The sequence below is a fragment of the Halichondria panicea genome, chromosome 4, assembly GCF_963675165.1.
Source record: "Halichondria panicea chromosome 4, odHalPani1.1, whole genome shotgun sequence".
NCBI classification, from domain to species: domain Eukaryota; kingdom Metazoa; phylum Porifera; class Demospongiae; order Suberitida; family Halichondriidae; genus Halichondria; species Halichondria panicea.
The window spans coordinates 3,440,437-3,459,299 of NC_087380.1; the positions used below are offsets into that span (position 1 = coordinate 3,440,437).

General features: G+C 41.2%; 2 protein-coding genes and 1 long non-coding RNA gene across 5 annotated transcripts; 2 read left to right on the plus strand and 1 right to left on the minus strand.

Annotated features, from left to right (window-relative positions):
- The first annotated feature begins 20 nt into the window (after nucleotides 1-20).
- Nucleotides 21-18,802, plus strand: LOC135335401 (FAD-linked sulfhydryl oxidase ALR-like). 2 transcript variants are annotated; one of them, XM_064530892.1, is made up of 3 exons: nucleotides 21-227; nucleotides 17,511-17,704; nucleotides 18,640-18,802. In XM_064530892.1, exons 1-3 carry the CDS (start codon nucleotides 57-59, stop codon nucleotides 18,800-18,802), a joined length of 528 nt encoding a protein of 175 aa, XP_064386962.1. In that variant the 5' UTR covers nucleotides 21-56. The 2 variants fall into 2 exon arrangements, with proteins under 2 accessions (XP_064386962.1, XP_064386961.1); XM_064530891.1 differs by lacking the exons at nucleotides 17,511-17,704; nucleotides 18,640-18,802 and adding exons at nucleotides 375-568; nucleotides 1,516-1,800.
- On the minus strand, nucleotides 1,748-7,215 carry LOC135335389 (glutamate--tRNA ligase-like). 2 transcript variants are annotated; one of them, XM_064530876.1, is made up of 10 exons: nucleotides 7,031-7,215; nucleotides 5,927-6,037; nucleotides 5,596-5,796; nucleotides 5,045-5,218; nucleotides 4,220-4,314; nucleotides 3,895-3,949; nucleotides 3,415-3,741; nucleotides 3,258-3,360; nucleotides 2,554-2,705; nucleotides 1,748-1,902 (listed from the first exon to the last, which is right to left on the minus strand). In XM_064530876.1, the coding sequence occupies exons 1-10, from the start codon at nucleotides 7,163-7,165 to the stop codon at nucleotides 1,819-1,821; spliced, it is 1,437 nt and encodes a 478-aa protein (XP_064386946.1). In that variant the 5' UTR covers nucleotides 7,166-7,215; the 3' UTR covers nucleotides 1,748-1,818. The 2 variants fall into 2 exon arrangements, with proteins under 2 accessions (XP_064386946.1, XP_064386947.1); XM_064530877.1 differs by lacking the exons at nucleotides 1,748-1,902; nucleotides 2,554-2,705 and adding an exon at nucleotides 2,736-2,988.
- LOC135335410 (uncharacterized) lies at nucleotides 10,806-12,293 on the plus strand. Its single transcript, XR_010394498.1, has 3 exons — nucleotides 10,806-10,955; nucleotides 11,010-11,070; nucleotides 11,137-12,293. It is a non-coding gene; the product is annotated as an uncharacterized LOC135335410 (long non-coding RNA).
- Nucleotides 18,803-18,863: the final 61 nt, after the last annotated feature.

Genomic DNA, 18,863 nt, shown 5'->3' on the forward strand with positions numbered 1-18,863 from the left:
CCACAAACCTATGAATTCGATTAGAAAGGTCAACACGTGTTGACCTACTCAGAGATATGGCCACTGCACAGGAGCTCGAGCTGGAGAAAGATGGAGTTTCTAGTGGAAAGACAAGCTCTCAGCCTTCACAGTCTCACTTCACAAAACAGCCGGGAAAGAAATGTCGGGTCTGCACTGACTTCAAGACATGGACAAAAAGGAACCCTGTAAAGCAAGCCGCCAAGAAAGTAAGATACACCCCACCCCCCTTTTTATATATGCCTACCTCTGTACTGTAGATGAATCTATGTCTACCAAACTAAAATATATATCGGCACTAATCTTATATTTGAGAGGCGTTTAAATCTTAAAGTAATAACATTTTTTGCATGCAGGAGCGTGATGATTACAGGGGTTGCCCGGTGGACAGGGAGGAGCTTGGTAGAGCTACGTGGACTTTCTTGCACACAATGGCAGCGTATTACCCCGACCATCCCTCGGGAGAACAGAAGAAGGAAATGACGCAGTTCATCGATCTCTTCTCTCGTTTCTACCCGTGTGAGGACTGTGCTGAGCATCTACAGAAGAGGTTAAAAAGTGCTGTGTGTGTCTAACTAGATTAGGCCATTAGCAGGGACGTATGATAGTAGCTATGCCTAATTTTAGGCCAATTTCTTTTGTTCTACCATAGATAAAGGAAAGAGAGGGATTGGAAACGGAAGTACCCTTGAATGAACATCCGCTTTACCCCGCGGTTCAATTGATGCTTGGCTTGTGACCAAGCTGTAAGGGGCGTGGCTTGCGAGGTAGCCAAGTTGATTCCTATTTATACGTAAGCCACTAGCAAATTTGCTCATTCTGTGCAGCTCACTTCTGATTTATCCCTATTTTAGAAGTTATGACCAGGACGCTTACACGTACCCTTTAAAGCTATAACTCTACTTGAATATTTACCCTTTCACTGGGTGTGGTCAGTCATAGCTACATTATAAATTGCTGAAGGAGATTATGTCTCGAGGAAACACAACTTTCTTATTTTGAGCAAGTTACCTGGAAAAAATAGGCAAAACACGGATAGTTTTTGAGGCACTATATAATGTTAAATGGTCAAGTGCACCACTTCCGTTTCCAATCCCTCTCTTCCTTTATCTATGAATGGGCAATTTGGATAGTGTCTGAAATGAATGGTTAAAAAAATATTGTCCTTTGCATGGTTTCTTATTGAGAGTATAACGAGAAGGAATTCACAGTTTTGTGGGTTATTCCACCCTATTGGTTGACTTGGTTCAGCTATATTAAAGCCAGAGGTAGGTGGCCGGCCTTTGTTGAGGGGTTGTTTTAATTGTACAAACTGATCATTCAGGACTTAATTGATGTATGGCATTTGTATCGGCCTTTCTGCATGGGGTGGCTGTTAAGAGGGGTGCATGTAGGAAACTCATAGAAATTGAGTAAGTTCCTAGGATTCCACTTATTAAACTGTAGTTTTCAACATCACCCTCACACGTGCACAAACCTCCACCACCACACACACAGACTGGGAGTGGATCCTCCTGACGTCAAGGACAGAGTGAGATTCTCGAGATGGATGTGTGGGATGCATAATGACGTTAACAAACGATTAGGCAAAAGAACGTTTGATTGCTCCAAGATTGATGAACGATGGTTGGATGGCTGGAAAGATGGATCATGTGACTGATTTTTATATCTGTACGTGAGAGTTTCGATATTAGATATTAGAGTTGATGTAATTTATTCATGTTTCAGCTTTCAGCTTTCAGGAAAGAATTTTGTTTTTTAATTAAAAATTAGCACAATGAATCACTCACAAATAATAAATTAATTAGTTCTGAAATTATTTATTCTCCTAAGCACAGTCTTTTGTCCCAGCAGTTCCATAACAGCTGTCAACCCGGGGCTCTTCTGTAGGTATAGGGGTCATATAATTGAGCTATAACTATATAGTTGTAATTATTTTCCTAATAAAAAACAATACAATGTCACGATTGTATGTAAAATGAAGTTGGGTCTAGCAACAGTGATAGAGAGCACTTAGAGAAACTATGCAGCAGCTAAATTGAGTTATGCCTCGGTGCGCATGCGCAAGCGAGGTATACGGTAGTTTGTTTGTGTCTGTCTGTGTAGACTAAGTGCAAGTAAGGGTTTCTATAGGCTTCTACTGTAGTAACGTTCTCTTAGATTTTAATTCGTGAATTTGCAAAATAATGCTTCGTTCTCGAGTTATGCCTAGCCTACTTGGAATGCCATTGCAGCCTTTTCAGAAGAGTGCGTAGCAAAACTTGTCCATGGAGTGTTGCAACTCTACTTAGTAGTTAGCTCTGCACTAGAATGCTAGCTATTGGTAGCTTCGAGAGTGAGAAGAGATCTGCAAGGCTCTACAGTAAAGCCGGGTACATGTAGTACTGATCCACCCAGACTTCGTACTTTTGGCATCCTTTTTAGCAACAATCATGATAGATCGTTTCCCTGTGATTTTTATAGTAGCTTTGTGTTATGTAGCTTTGACACATAAACAAAGGCATCAGCACCCAGGTGCTTTTTTACTTAGCTCACCTTTGTACCAGTAATAATTGTCCTCGTGAACTGCATAATTTTGGAATAAGCCACTCCTGATCCACTTGCCACCTCCCTCATCACACCGTCAAGGTGTGGTTTAGTGAACGAGTCACATGATCCGAGTGACTCCATCAGTAAAGTGACAGTGTCTGCATGACAGCAATACAGAGTTAGGAACACGCAGTTGTACAGTATTGTATAAGTTAGGTTTAGGGTTAGATGCTGTACACTGTGATTACAAATAGGGATGCCAGCATAATTTTGAGAATAATAGGTATTATCAAATTACAGCCAGTAGTGCCTATCCCAACACAACAGACACTGAACCTACTGAAGCCACTATGATTCCAGTTCCAACAAGTAGAGACATATTAATGCTGGATCAACTCAAGGCACTTTGTTTGGTGATCAGCAAGACAATGCTCTTCAGGACTATAATTATGTATATATTATATGTAGAGACTTCACTTGTGTTGTAATTATCAAAAGATGATTTTTATTGTGATTTTAATGAAGAATAATAAATTTTTTATGAGAATAATGGGCTGAATCACTGAGAATAAATAGGCTATACAGTAGCTTGGGAATTAGAGAATAGAATAACCGGTAAAATTTGGAGCATAATAGCCTCAAGCCTAATTACAAACGGCTCAATAATTACTGTAACGACTATTGTGATAGTACAGAGATTGATGGTACACCTGCATTAGCGCTGTGAGTAGAGAGGTCAGTGGTGGAATAATTTGGATCAACCCAAAAGAACGAGGCCTCTTTAGGGATTGCTGGGACCAAGCTCACTCTATCCTGCATGTGTGTATATATACAATACTAAAACAGTAGATGTAATTATGTGTTTACCTCAAGCAGTAGCAAAACTTTCTCCAGATAGCCTTTGCTTAGTTTGAAATCACCATCTCCTAAAATACCGGCATAGCAGCTCTTCACACATTGTTGTAGCTGATCCACCAATGCAACAAGTTCTTCTCTGTTTTCTAATTTCCTCTTAAAGTGTTGTTTGTTCAACCAGAGGAGCTTGTTTTCGTCGACCATAGATCCTTTTTTATTGAGATCTTTCAGAGAGAATAGCTGTATCATGTCGTCGAGTGTAAGCAGCTCGGTAGTAGGAGGGGACCAGCCTAGGAGGGCCACAAAGTTGAGTACTGCCTCAGGGAGAAAACCTCTCTCCTATAGGAATGGTGTGAAGACAGGTTCACTGGTTATTTAGTAATGATACACTTTTAAGATATCAAAACGGACCCACCATTGAACATTCTAAATTTATGAAGATGACAGGCAGATAATAATCATATTTTATTCTACTAGTAAGTTGGTACATACCTGATACGTCTCCACGAATGCAGCCTTGTTCCGTTTAGACAGTTTTCCACCAGAGCTGCATTAATTATAAAGCAAACCCATACCGTAAAGCGGTTATATTTCGAGGGTAGAAACTTTTGTGGAAAGACCTGCTAGAAATAATTTTGAGATAAAATGTTTGTGAACTAGCAACCTGAATACATGCACGCAATATTAAATTCGTGGGTAATGCTTATAATTAACGAAAACCGCAAACACCCTCGAAATAACCACCATACGGTAATGCACCAAATGACACACTATTATTGAAAAAAATGGCGTTTAATAACTGAATTGCATGTCCTACCTGGACAAGAGAAGGGGGAGGTGAACAAACCGAGGAGGTTCCCATTCCATGGCAGAGTAGAGCAGCAAGTGCTTGGCAGTGGACAACAGCCACTCCTGTCAATAAAAACATGGGGACAATAAAATAAATGCACATGGAGTAGAGGGTGCTGTACTAGCTTAAAGCTAGATTGCTCATTTCACCAGGTGACTTAAAAAATGATCACTATATAAAATTGTGGACACAAGGCATTTTCATAGAAGAAAATGACCACAAAATTGGTTGGTACTGGAACTATGAAATACGATGACTCAGCATTTTACAGCAAGTGTGATAACATGACTATAATTATTGCATCATTAATTTTACATACTACATGATATACCGTATAGCGGGTATATTTTGAGGGTATAAATGTTCGCGGATTGTGAGCCTGTACCGCGAAAATTTATACCCACGAAAATGTATGGTATTAGTAGGCGTGTTCAGTATTATTAACCACACCTATCGACAATAAGAGGAAAGAAAAAAGGAATCAAGAGACAAGGGCGCCAGATAGCCCAGATTGTTTTGTACTGGTGGTATCCTCTGACCATGGCCTGCACAGCAAACGTTCTGCTAGAGGTGGAGCACATAGTGCCTCACCGATTCTATACAGGCTAGGGCTGGATTCGAGGCTAACGGTGTGGAGGCACACTGCATGTTGATGTGCGCATGCGCCAGAGCACGAAAATAAATCCGCGAAATCCTTTGTAGAGATCCATCCGCGAAAATTTATACCCTCGAAATATACCCGCTATACGGTACATGATATACTACATGATATTTGATACTACATATACTCACCTCTCCCCTGAGTACATGAGTGATTTCCATGAGGTGATCGTCCACCACGTTGGCTAGATGATAGGTGGGGTAACCATCGCTTTTCAAGAGCACCTGGTCCTCTACAGCACTGTGCTGCACAGTCACCTCCCCATACACAATGTCCTGTATCACCGTATCCCCCGCAGTGGGAACCTGGGGGGGGGGTTAAAACAAAGGACAGGTAACCACGAGGTGGCTTGAGCACAGTTAGAGGAAGGTGCAAATAAATGTGTACAATTCAAGCTGAGGGGTAGTGGTGATCACATACACCCACAAATTCATAGTCAGCATGCTTTCTCAGCAAATGGTTTTTCATACAACTGCTTACTCACACATTTTTCAAGCTGAGGTGGGTAGGGGTGATCACAGACAACCCACAAATTCATAGTCATGCTTTCTCAGCAAATGGTTTTCCATACACAAAGCTCTTTGGTGCCTGGCTTTCCTGGAGCCTTTATTATTCACTCTATCTATCTTAGGAAGATTCTTAAGCTGACTCTCCTGGAATGCATTTGGTGCCTCCTGCTCACCTTGAGTCTGATAGTGTGGTGTACTCCCTGTTTCCCTCTTTCTTCCCCCTCCCGTTGACTCAACCCTCTACAGTGACCATCGTAGCCCACCCCCTGAGAGCGTAGGGACGAGAGCCTCTCTTTGGAGCAAAAACAGCGATAGGCAGCTCCGCTGTGGAGAAGGCTAGAAGCAGCGTCTCTGTAGTGTGTGAGTCTCTCCGACTAAAAGAGAGAGAGAGGGGGACAACAATTACTTTAAAATAGTGAATTTATAGGTTTAAGCAGATACAGCTCGATCACTACTGTACATACGTAGAAACGTCACCAACAATTACACCTCAAAGAAACCTACTTGTACGTAGGGGCCGTATATTCCTCCAACTGTCGGACCTTCCTCAAAGTTCAGTTTCAGCCATTTCAGTGACTGCTCTAACTTTTCTATTGAACCAGATACATAGCGATCCTAAGGGATCAAAATGTGTCATACAATTGCTGTCACGTTATTAATACATGTACTGGGAAAATGTGTTAAACTAGATAATCGATACTCATATACACGTACCTGGTCGATCCTCATGGATGCAATTGGTTATTTTAGGTGGGATAAAAATAATGGCATTGACTACATCTACCATGTGTTTAAGTACAAAGTACCCTGTCCCACACTAGACTCGCTGGCCAGTCCATCCTCAGGGGATTGGGACTGGTCAACTGCCAATCATCGAGTTGTTCTCATTACTGAACTTGGTAATGACCAATCACAGTGCAGAAGCAATGTCATGTGACATATTTCACCCACGTAATTCGTTGTAGTTGGGCTGGGTCTATGTTTGTTAGATAAACCACAGGCATAACCCTAGTTGGGCGGAGTCCAACCACGCTTCGCCAGTGGTTGGGTATCACGACAATATACGTTTTTGTTCCACTGGTACTTGAGACAGACTATGAATATTGAGTGGTTGACAATCGCATGGCTCAGGGGTGCGATATAAAGAAATTAATAATTATTTGTCTAGCTTGACTACATCTAGCTATAACGTTTTAGGATGCAAGAAAGACCCCAGAGTTCTTAGAGAAAGTAGAAGGATACTGCAGCCTGTAATATAACATGTACAAGATTTAGCAGAGGCAGAAATAATTATTGCCTTGTCAGCAAAATTGAGCTGTAAGCTTTCCCACTTGAACACTGCAATCTGATTGGGCTGCAAGTTTTCTGCAGTTGGAACAAAAACGTATATTATCGTGATACCCAACCACTGCAAGTGGTTGGACTCCGCCCAACTAGGCATAACCCATACTTTCACTAGATAGTTACGCAACTTTGTTCAACCGCACAAACCACATGATGATGTCATACAACTAATTAAAATTCCACTAGAACAACTCAATGATTGGCAGTTGACCAGTCCCAATCCCCTGAGGATGGACTGGCCAGTAAGTCTAGTCCCATAAGCACCTGATCAGTGTCCTCCAGTCTGAGAATAGTGGCTCCCTGGTTGGCCCTGGCAAAGAGGAGGTTGTAGAGAGCAGTCCTGACACCACCCAGATGGAGCAGTCCAGTGGGGCTGGGAGCAAACCTTACCCTCACCATAGACACAGGAAAAGGAGGATTGGAAATGGAGTGGTGCACGTGATGCTTTTACCGACATGTAGTGAAACCTCGAAAACTATCCGCTTTTCGCCGACGGTATACGCTGCGCTGTTGTGTAGTTCGAAGAAGTTCTGAAAGAGTCAAACTCTGGAGTCAAACCAACTGGGTAACTACAGTGGAACCTCCCATAACAGACCCTCCCACTAGAGGACAACCTGTACATACGAAAGTTGTGTTTCCTTGAATACCCTAACATCAAAAACCGCTTCCTAAAATTAGATCATGTTTGTCATAAATACTGCAATCTGATTGGTTAGAGGAAATGTTCTATCCAATTTAGAAAATCATGTACTTCAATAGAAAATCATGTACTTCACTTAGAAAATCATGTACTGCCCTTTGCAGCTCACTTGGAAGTTTAGGGCAAATGGTAAATTGCAAAAAACCACTTGAGATAAGTTTACATAAGTAAGCCACAATACTATAGAACAAGGGACAAAGTTTAAATTTTGGAATGACCAGATCTTTATGTTTTGTTGTTGTAGTTTTTCATGCTATTTGTTGTAGCTCACATATAAGCTCACGTGAAGTTTTGGCAAACAGTATTACTGTAAAATGCAAAAAACCACTTGTAACAGTTTACAGCACAACTTGGCCAAATCTCTATCTACAAGTACTCAGTTTGGGCTGTACGAGTAGCTTGATTACGAAATAAACTGCCTGTTCGTCTAGTTATTTTTTAAATTGTTGACTGAGAAACAGCCTGCTGCTGAACCAGTCTCCAATTCTCTGCCACAATGACATAGTACGCCACTTAACTCCTCTTGGTAAGGATTAGTTTTTCATGGCTACCCAACCAGTAGTTTATGCTGAATACTGTACTAGGTATAGCTAGAGATCTATATATCCACATAAAGATCTGAATCCAAAATTTTAACTTTGTTCCTTGTTCTATATAGTATTGTGGTTTACTTGTGTAAACTGTTACACTTATCTCAAGTGGTTTTTTGCAATTGACTATTTGCTCCAAACTTCCAAGTGAGCTGCAAAGGGCAGTAGCAAAGATTAGATAAGAACATTCAAATCTGATTGGCTAAATACTCATGGTTGCTATGATCTAAAATGCTTAGACACTGTTTAGGAAGTTTCCACATGATTTAGAAGTCCTCAGGGCTAGTAGAACCCTCACTGCGTTCGGGATACTACAACCAGCCCTTTGGGCTTCTAAATCATGTAGAAACTTCCTAAACAGTGTCTAACTATTATATAGAACTGCCCATATTCAAAAACCGCTTCCTAAAAATAGAACTGCCCATATTCATTTAGCCAATCGGATTGCAGTATTAATTGTGACGCATTAGAGCATTACAGGAGTATAAAAACAGCTACTCTATACGAGTCTTCTTCAAGGGATCTTTTGAACACACTAGCACTATAACGTATCGTCTCAGCCCAGCTCTACCGTCTCAATACCAGCTAAGGCGTATGATCGTTGTTGCTATGATCTAGTACTCCAGTCTTCCTAGTATTCTTCGAGGGATCTTTGGCACACAGTACCGTACCGTCTCTAAACGAAGCAGGTTCGTTGTGCGTTGAGGGATCTTTCGCACACACTACCTTACTGTCTCAGCCCAGCTCTACCGTCATCTCGTCTCTCAACAAAGCAGGTTCGTTGTTTGTGTCGTGATTATAAAATGGTGTCTTGTTACTTTTTATCGCGGATTTTGCTGTATAATACGATGCAGTGTTCGCCCACGCAGTAGTTATCAGTAGTAAATCAAGCTTGTCTTGTCTGGTCATCATTTTATATGCTAGATATTGCATGCTCTTTGCCAGTAAGGCGATTATCTATTTAAAGGAGGAAAGTGGCAGGGCAGCTCGAAACAATTTCTTCAAAACAATGAACCAGTCATCGAGTTAGCTAGCGCTTGTGTAGAAGTACCTAGTAATAGAGATGTCAGACCGGAAGTAGTGCGTGGGCGTATTTTCGTACAGTAATTCAATGGTAAAAAACGGGACCAGAAAGTGAGTGAACAAGAAGGGCTTTCCGCAAGCCCTGGAAGAGTCTAGCAAACAACAGCTGTTCCCAGGGGTAAAAAATAGCGTAGAATTTGATTTTTATAACAGTTTTTTATGATTTTAGCATTTGATGCTTGTTTTGTGTGTGATTTTTTCTCAAAGGTGATCATCATTTTGGCAACCAAACATGAAAATGAACAAAAACACAAGTGAGCATGTCTTTCATCTCTAACTCTCTCCAGATTATGCAAAAAGTTGCTACAATAAGCTTTTATTTCTTGCGGAATCACATATTGCATGGATAGATGGGTGGAGCTGAGAATAGAAATGCAGTAAAATCAAGCCAAGTGTACCAATAGCTGTATTTATTTCTTAGAAGTTCTTAGAAGTTACTGAAAGTAATTATTGACGCAATCTGAAAGCCTCTGTTGAAAAGAAACAAGAAAGATTGGAGAGAATTCCAGGGACAACAATGTAATCTACCAAAACTATTAAATTGCAAGAACTGATTCAATTTGCACACAAAAAAAGACAAGAGTAATCTACTGTATTAATTAGAAGCTGTCAACAGAGTTGTATCATAGATTTATAGTTGTATAGCCTTAAATCTACATCACACTAAAAACGAATTATTTAGACCAAATGAAATTGACAGAAAAGTTGCTTATAAAGATCAAGAAACAGATACTGAAGCGTAAGGTGGACATTGATGAGAGTTCTGAAACATGATACAATATACTGAAAAGATAGCATGGTTACTTTAAATCCAAAAGAACTCTCTGAAGCAGGAGACATCATATAGGGACATCATAAAGATATACATTACAGAAACATTATAAACTTCATAATAGATATCAAATGGTTACAATGTTAACTCCTGAGTCCTGAGTGTCCATTTCATACTTTTTTAAAAGAGAATAGACCAAGCGGTTCAGCAGATATGCTAACTTTAAGATCATTTCCGGTATTAACAACAAATTTCATAAGTCCCGCCCAAGTACATTAAAATGCGGTAAATTTTTGTACGAATTTTTCCCTGACTAGTGTTCTTCAAAACGCTGTATCTCTGCATTCGCTTGACCAAATCCAGTGCAGTAAAGTTTTTCTGGTTTGCCTAGAGTGTTCAAAAGAGATAGTAATACATAGGAGTTAGAAATAGCAAAAATGAAAATCGGTCTGACATCGCTACTAGTAAACTATGGCCTTTTTCTTCAGTTTGTAGATAGATAGGACCAAGAACTCTTCGAGTCGCCCTCAGGAATATCATAAGCTGCTGGTAGGTCACTGTTTATCGTCTAATATTTGACAAAATGACTAAAATCGGCAATGACCACACGATCTTTGTGGTAAATTTTTTGCCATCTACTTTTTCTGTCAACTGGTGTCTCGTCCAGCTCGCAATTTCTGTTGCTACGCACCAAACCTGGCCACGCCTCGGGCTTGGGCAATGAAGTCCAAGTTAGATAGACCACACCCACTCGTAGAATATGCGTCTTAGTAACCGCCTTGGTTACGGTTAGATTCCTCTGCTTTGCGCCTCGGGCTAACCGCAACCGCGGAGGTTACATAGACGCGCACGCGAGTATAAATAGCAGCTACATGTACTCCTCTTTTGCACAACTGTATTCTAGCTGTACCGACTCAATACCAGCTCTATCTTCTCAACCCCAGCTCTATCATCTCAACCCCAGCTCTATCATCTCAACCCAGCTATCTCAACTCAACTTGAAAATGGCTTGTCCACCGACCAAAAAGATGAAAAGTCATGAAAGTAATGCTGTAGTAAACATATATTGTGTATGCACTTATACTTTTACCCATGCAGTGCCTTCATGGACTTCAATCCTGGAACCCCTGGACCTGAGTGCAGTTCCTGAGGATTTCCAGTAAGTACACTTTAGTTACATGGTCCATCTAGGATATGGTCCTTATCCTTGTTCTTTACTCAACAGTCTTGAGCAAGTACTTTCTCAAAAGTGCGAAGGAGCAGTGTTTATAAATCTTCAATACGACACACAAGAAATTGTGCTGCAGTGTATTCTTAAAGGAACAGTGGGCGAGGAATTAATTCCGCTCATCCTTCAATCTGTAGACGAAGTTCCACCAATTTCACCAAGAGATTCACTCAAAGAAAAAATTTTGAGGTACGAGCTCGCACCGAGTAAAGTGGCCGTACATGACGTAATGACTGCGTCAAAGGTAATTTGGCCCATACCTTCAATCCAACATGGGAAAGTCCGAACAATCTGATTGATTCAATTGTGGAAACGTTGGGCGAAATTCCCATTGACACAACGCTCTCAACCGACCAAGATAATATATCTACATTGAAAGCTGATTTAGAGTTCCATGCAAGAAATACTCTTTTTCTACAACAACAGAAAGCAGCTAGTTATCCCAGTCTGGCTCTTTGGTGCATTTATATTACTCGAACGTTGTCAAATCAATTTCGAGATAATACATACAAGTACGGAAATCAATTTTCTGTCGTACGCACGAGTAAGAGAGGACCGCCTGCACAAACAGACTCATGTGTAGTCCTGATAGGTTCGACAGTACCCCGATTTTTGTATGAATGCAAGCCACAACTCTCGCCGAATGTAGAGCAATTATCGTCAAAGCACATAATTGATCATCTCCTGCAAGGCTATTACTGTGTAAAACATTACAAGGTCTCAAAAATGTTTGTCTGTTTAACCGATTTGGCCGATTGGCATTATATGCGAATAGAATTGAAAGATTCAAAAATAGCCATAACTGGGTATAAACATATTGCTGGAATTAACAAAAAGAAGATTTCTACAACATCCCTAACCCTGCATACACAATTTATAGTCGGGATGGAAAGTTCAATGTGTCAATAAGAATTGTCATTGCACGTCCTACACGTATTGTCATTGTTGTATTGTCATTGTTGTATTGCACTTTATTGTTGTAATGTCATTGTTGTATTTGTATTGCACTTTATTGTTGTAATGTCATTGTTGTATTGCACTTTATTGTTGTAATGTCATTGTTGTATTGCACTTTATTGTTGTAATGTCATTGTTGTATTTGTATTGCACTTTATTGTTGTAATGTCATTGTTGTATTGCTGTTGTAATTGTTGTATTGCACTTTATTGTTGTAATGTCAATGTGGCATAGATATCAGCCCCAGAATCTGTCCTGTTGGACCATAACTACATGTACACTTAGTCCATTTGCCTATTGCCATGACCACTTTCCATTAAATTACATTGGATGCAAGTAGAAACCGCTAATAGTGTGAGCAAAGTACTTTACTGAGTGCGCGTGCAGTCCACTGATGAGTCCCGGCACAATAAACATTAGGGACGAAAAGGTCTTGTATTCGACCTTCTGGGCTATACCAATGATGGATGATCGACTTGATCGTCCGTTACTGTAAGTGTATGGCTTTTTGTCGCACTTTTCTGCAGCTCAAGCACACCTGTCCAGCAATATTTTCTCCATACAACGCCAAAAGCAGAGCAACGATATCGAAACAGAAATAGAAAGTGAATGACCTCGCGGTAAGTGTTTCACACCGTATAGCGGGTTACTTTTTGAGGCACTAACTTTTTGCGGATTGCTCAAACTAAACATTTCGCATTTCCAATTTGCTCACATCCTAATTGTTACTTCCCTGCCCCCTCAACAAACAAAGTAGCAGTTTCCTAGTCGTTGTCGTGGCACATGTACACACGCTGGCCAGTATCGAGTGTGACCTAGCAATCTTAAAGCTTTTTTGACACCACGCCAACATAATTTACGATTATTATACTCTGAATTTTGGGCAACAAGCAACATTTAGTTATCTGGTACTCCGAACAGGTTTGAGGACCAGAACGACTAACACAACACAGTTCACCAAGGTCGTCATGCAGGCGGACATGAAGGCACGTTCTAAATTCATTCACTTCACCATTGTGAAGGTAAGTAACACATCTCATGAGCTAGACCAAGACTATCCCCATTTCTCTACAAATTCTATACTAGCTGTACAACATAAGCGCCACCTTTAATCATGGAGGAGTTGCCCACAGAGACATCACGACAAGAAACATCTTGCTCAAGGATGAATTTGGAAATTGCGTTGTGGCTGATTTTTTTGTCGCTTGTTGCAAAAGAATGGAACTATTTAGAATGGAGTATGGATCATTCTCGTTTTGAGGTAAGTCTAGTCGTGTTGCTAGTACCGTACGGAAGATTTGGCGAGTATTATATTTGGCGAATGAGGCGGAATCTATCAACTGTTCCACGTGTGGGTGATGTAATCTACTTTCTTGATAGATTACATCACCCACACTTGGATTGTCAGTGTGCAAATTCCAAGCTTGTGACAGATACAGGAAGTCACGTTACTCCGCATACATCTGATGTACAGTATGCCTACGTTCCATACTCTCTTCTCTATCATATACTCTTGATACATTGTATAGCCACAATTGAGAGGGATAGCTAGTGTTTGTAGGTATTAGATGGTGCTTCTGTGTTACATAGAGAGTGTGTACATGCTTTTATAAATCACCAGGGGACCAGACAACACTAGGTCTTTGTGTAGCACAATAGTTCTGCTGAGAGACTACACTGTTGCTATAATCAGGTTACTGTAGTGAGTACAGTGGTGGATCCAGGGGGAGATCCCAGGGTGCCACGGATCCCCCCTTTCAGTCTATAGCTATGTGGCTTTAGTACAGCTACTAGCTAGCTATTTATCGGTTTTTGTAGCTATTGTAGTTTGATTCAATGATTGTACCTGTTGTTTTGACGTATCAACTGCCAAGAGAGTGTTCCAAGTCAATCTTTAGCCTAGGCGCTAGGCTAGCTAGTTGACTGTTCGCAGCAGTTTCACGCAGTCGAAGATGGGATTTCCCCTGGCTGAGAATGATACCTCAAGCTGGATAACAGCGCTGCCTATTGCAGAGCATGGTTTCATGCTACACAAGGGAGCCTTCAGAGATGCTCTTTGCCTCAGGTACGGCTGGCGGCCTCAGAACCTACCCTCTCACTGTGTCTGTGGACTTCACTTCACAGTAGAGCATGCACTCAGCTGCTCTAGGGGAGGATTTCCAACAATAAGACATAATGAAATACGCAACATCACAGCAAATCTTATGAGCGAAGTATGTCCAGATGTGGGTATTGAACCAACCTTACAGCCTGTGACGGAAGAGCAATTCCAACTTAGGACAACCAACCGCAAGGATGGGGCTCGCCTTGATGTTGTGGCCCAGAGCTTCTGGAGCAACGATAGACAGAGTGCATTTTTTGATGTCAGGGTCTTCAACCCGTACGCACCTACCTATCGCCGCTCCACCATGGCCCAGAGCTACAGAAGAAACGAGATGGAGAAGAAGAGAGCATATGAACAGCGTGTAAGAGAAGTCGAACATGGATCGTTTACGCCTTTGGTTTTCTCTGCTGCTGGAGGTATGGGTCCGGCTGCAGATATTGTCTACAAGAAACTAGCTTCAATGCTGGCAGAGAAACAGGACAAAACATACAGCACAACTCTGAATTGGATGAGATGTAGGCTAAATTTCTCCCTCATAAGATCAGAGATTATGTGCATCAGAGGCTCTAGGAAGTCATTCACCACCACCACACCATGGAAGGCCTTAGACACTGGCACTATTGACCTAGCAACTCAAGAAGGCCGGGGAACTTTATAAAATTATGTCACATGTTTTTGTTGTTTTTTCTTGGTTTGTTTTTTTGTTTTGTCTTTTGTCTTTTATCTTCTCACTTGAGGTAAAAAAAAAAAAAAAAAAATTTACTGCACCGGAAGTGGGCGTAACCCAAAAATTTGCGCTCCCCACACTTCGCGCTCGATAGTTTGGAACCCCCATTTCCTGGACCCGCCACTGGAGTATGGTTTAGACTTGGCTAGTAGCATAGTTTTGGGGTCTCTGCTTCATGCAACCTCCTCTAGTCACTGGCAGTGCCTGCCAACGTGTCAGTCTATATTAGCTGTAACTTCCTACACACCTCATTACACACGTTATACCTTTCTCATGCACAGATTCTGCTTGGATGGTGTACATTCTACCCGAGGGACTTGGAACTCGTTGTGGCATAATCGGGATCAATGTACTCGCCTTGAAAAGTGGAATCCCTGGCAAACAAGTGGGCACTCTGAACATCTACAACCCCACTGACCCCACCACTCCTCTGCTGAGCTGGGGCCGTGACAAAATGGTGAAACAGGACAAAACAGGTCAGTGCTAGACTAGTATCATGCATGCCTTGTAAGACAGATAGTATGTGTACCCCACTTTACAATTCCAACCAACAGTCTCCTCAGTATATACAGTGAGGTCAAAGTTGGATGAGTCCATAGCCCCCCAAAACAGAGGTGAATACACCCACTCACACACACACACACACACAACCTCTACATTGCATGCGGCAGTTTTCTGGGTGGATTTAGCACGTTGCTCATATTTAGTCGAGGTGTCACCTTGTTTCCTGCTAGGAATCGTTCACTCGTACACTGTGTTTAAATTCCACATAGTACCATAATTATTGTGCTAGTCCCAAGTATTCTGTGGTTATTTTCGTGGTGGAAATTTCGTATTTAGAGCATTAATTAAACCTGTAAATAATTATGTGCAATAGGTTCTACGTCATATCAAGGGCCGTGCTACCTCTAGAAAATTTTCGAGGGTTTCTCTAGCCATCGGCACGGCAACCCAAAGCACACGTAAAACATCCGCCTTCCCTTATCGATGCACATTACTTATTTTACGGAACACGGACAAAAAAATATACACGTTTGTAACAAGATTCCGTTCATTTTAACATCATGTGTACCTACTCACTATATACACACATGTTTTACAATCCCATCATCATTGGTCATCATATTCTGGTTTTTACCCATCCATGTTCATTCTCAACAATTAAGCTCACACCAGTATGCTGCACCTCATGAGCTTCCGTACGTATTTTGTATTTATTATACGTGATCATGAATAATATGAATTTGAATCCATGATAATTTATGCATGTAGTACCTAGTGGAACCCGCCACCTCGATCTGTACAACGGCCGTTTATATAAGAACCCGCGGCCAGGTCCCAAACAAACTACCCTCATTAAAGGCCACCCCTATAATTATAATTATAAGGCCATAATTATAACAGCCAAAATGTTGTTTTGAACAGTAAAGCTTGTCTAAAAGTATAGACTATACTGCAAACGTTTATGAACAGTAAAGCTTATCCATGGCATGAAACCATTCTATATATAGCACTTAGATACATAATAACCAAGTCAAGCAATGTCTTTTGCTGTTTAGGCTTCGCAGCAGGGAAAGAGAAAAGTTGACATGGAGTAATTCAACTATACTCAACAAAAACTAAAAACAGAGTAAAGACAGCAGACTTAGACAAGTTAGAGCTTGTCAGTGGTGTAAACTTACTTCTGTAGAGTAACCTCCCAGCCTCTGAGTGATCGCTAGTGGATAGGAGAGCTAGAAACAGTTGAAATACAACCAGAGTACAGTCAAAACAAAAATAATCGCGAGCGCGAAATCATAACGTGGAGTGTTTCAACCATTTACACAGGGAGGCCTGGTCGTTTCCAATCCCCTTCCTTTTCAATCTATGGTTCTGTGCAGCACACCACTGCTCCTTTTAATGTTACATTCATTGTATCACAAAACCAGGCAGGTTTGAGAGGTGCTGCTGAATCTTGCCTTAGCCGTGCTCATTAGCTCCCCACACTCTATCTGACATCTACCACATGGCAACAAGCTGGCAACAAGCTGGATCTTGCCGGGATTCACACTGGGCAGACAATGCCATACAAGCACCACTTTTTCAGTTTGTCTGTTTACAACACAATAATAACATCTAAATAACATACAGGAAGAGGTATTTTAGGCTTTGGCAACCAGAACATTGAACTGAGAATTGTCTCTGTATCAAACACTTATATACTGTCATTAGCTTGAGCCATTGTACGTGCTCGCTCTGTATCAAAGCAAAAAAGCAAAATGAGACCACATAATTATTGTTAGCATAATAACATCTTTCATTGCAAAATAATACAAGATACAAACACTAGCTTACTGAATATTGAAGTGTTGTAGGTGCTGTACATGTAAATTATTGCAACACCCACTCAACCTAAAGTGAGTGGGTGTGGTTTGCGCATGCGCATTAGGTGTGTTGCTGAAAAAGCAGCCCAGTGAAATATTGAGCGGCGGATGGACCAGAAACAGAACCTCTTGTTGTGGCCTAATATATATTTTGCCAAAAGATCGGCACTAATCTCGAGAGGCGTTTAAATCTTACAGTAATAACATTTTTTGCATGCAGGAGCGTGATGATTACAGGGGTTGCCCGGTGGACAGGGAAGAGCTTGGTAGAGCTACGTGGACTTTCTTGCACACAATGGCAGCGTATTACCCCGACCATCCCTCGGGAGAACAGAAGAAGGAAATGACGCAGTTCGTCGGTCTCTTCTCTCGTTTCTACCCGTGCGAGGACTGTGCTGAGCATCTACAGAAGAGGTTAAAAAGTGCTGTGTGTGTAACTAGATTAGGCCATTAGCAGGGACGTATGATAGTAGCTATGCCTAATTTTAGGCCAATTTCTTTTGTTCTACCATAGATAAAGGAAAGAGAGGGATTGGAAACGAAAGTACCCTTGAATGAACATCCGCTTTACCCCGCGGTTCAATTGATGCTTGGTTTGTGACCAAGCTGTAAGGGGCGTGGCTTGCGAGGTAGCCAAGTTTGATTCCTATTTATACGTAAGCCACTAGCAAATTTGCTCATTCTGTGCAACTCACTTCTGCATGATTTATCCCTATTTTAGAAGTTATGACCAGGACGCTTACACGTACCCTTTAAAGCTATAACTCTACTTGAATATTTACCCTTTCACTGGGTGTGGTCAGTCATAGCTACATTATAAATTGCTGAAGGAGATTATGTCTCGAGGAAACACAACTTTCTTATTTTGAGCAAGTTACCTGGAAAAAATAGGCAAAACACGGATAGTTTTTGAGGCACTATATAATGTTAAATGGTCAAGTGCACCACTTCCGTTTCCAATCCCTCTCTTCCTTTATCTATGAATGGGCAATTTTGGATAGTGTCTGAAATGAATGGTTAAAAAAATATTGTCCTTTGCATGGTTTCTTATTGAGAGTATAACGAGAAGAATTCACTGTTTTGTGGGTTATCCCACTCTATTGGTTGACTTGGTTCTAAAGCCAGAGGTGGCCGGCCTTTGTTGAGGGGTTGTTTTAATTGTACAAACTGATCATTCAGGACTTAATTGATATATGGTATTTGTATCAGCCTTTCTGCATGGGGTGCATGTAGGAAACTCAATATAATGATAGAAATTGAGTAAGTTCCTAGGATTCCATTTATTAAACTGTAGTTTTCAACATCACCCTCACACGTGCACAAACCCCCACCACCACGTACACACACAGACTGGGAGTGGATCCTCCTGACGTCAAGGACAGAGTGAGATTCTCGAGATGGATGTGTGGGATGCATAATGACGTTAACAAACGATTAGGCAAAAGAACGTTTGATTGCTCCAAGATTGATGAACGATGGTTGGATGGCTGGAAAGATGGATCATGTGACTGATTTTTATATCTGTACGTGAGAGTTTCGATATTAGATATTAGAGTTGATGTAATTTATTCAT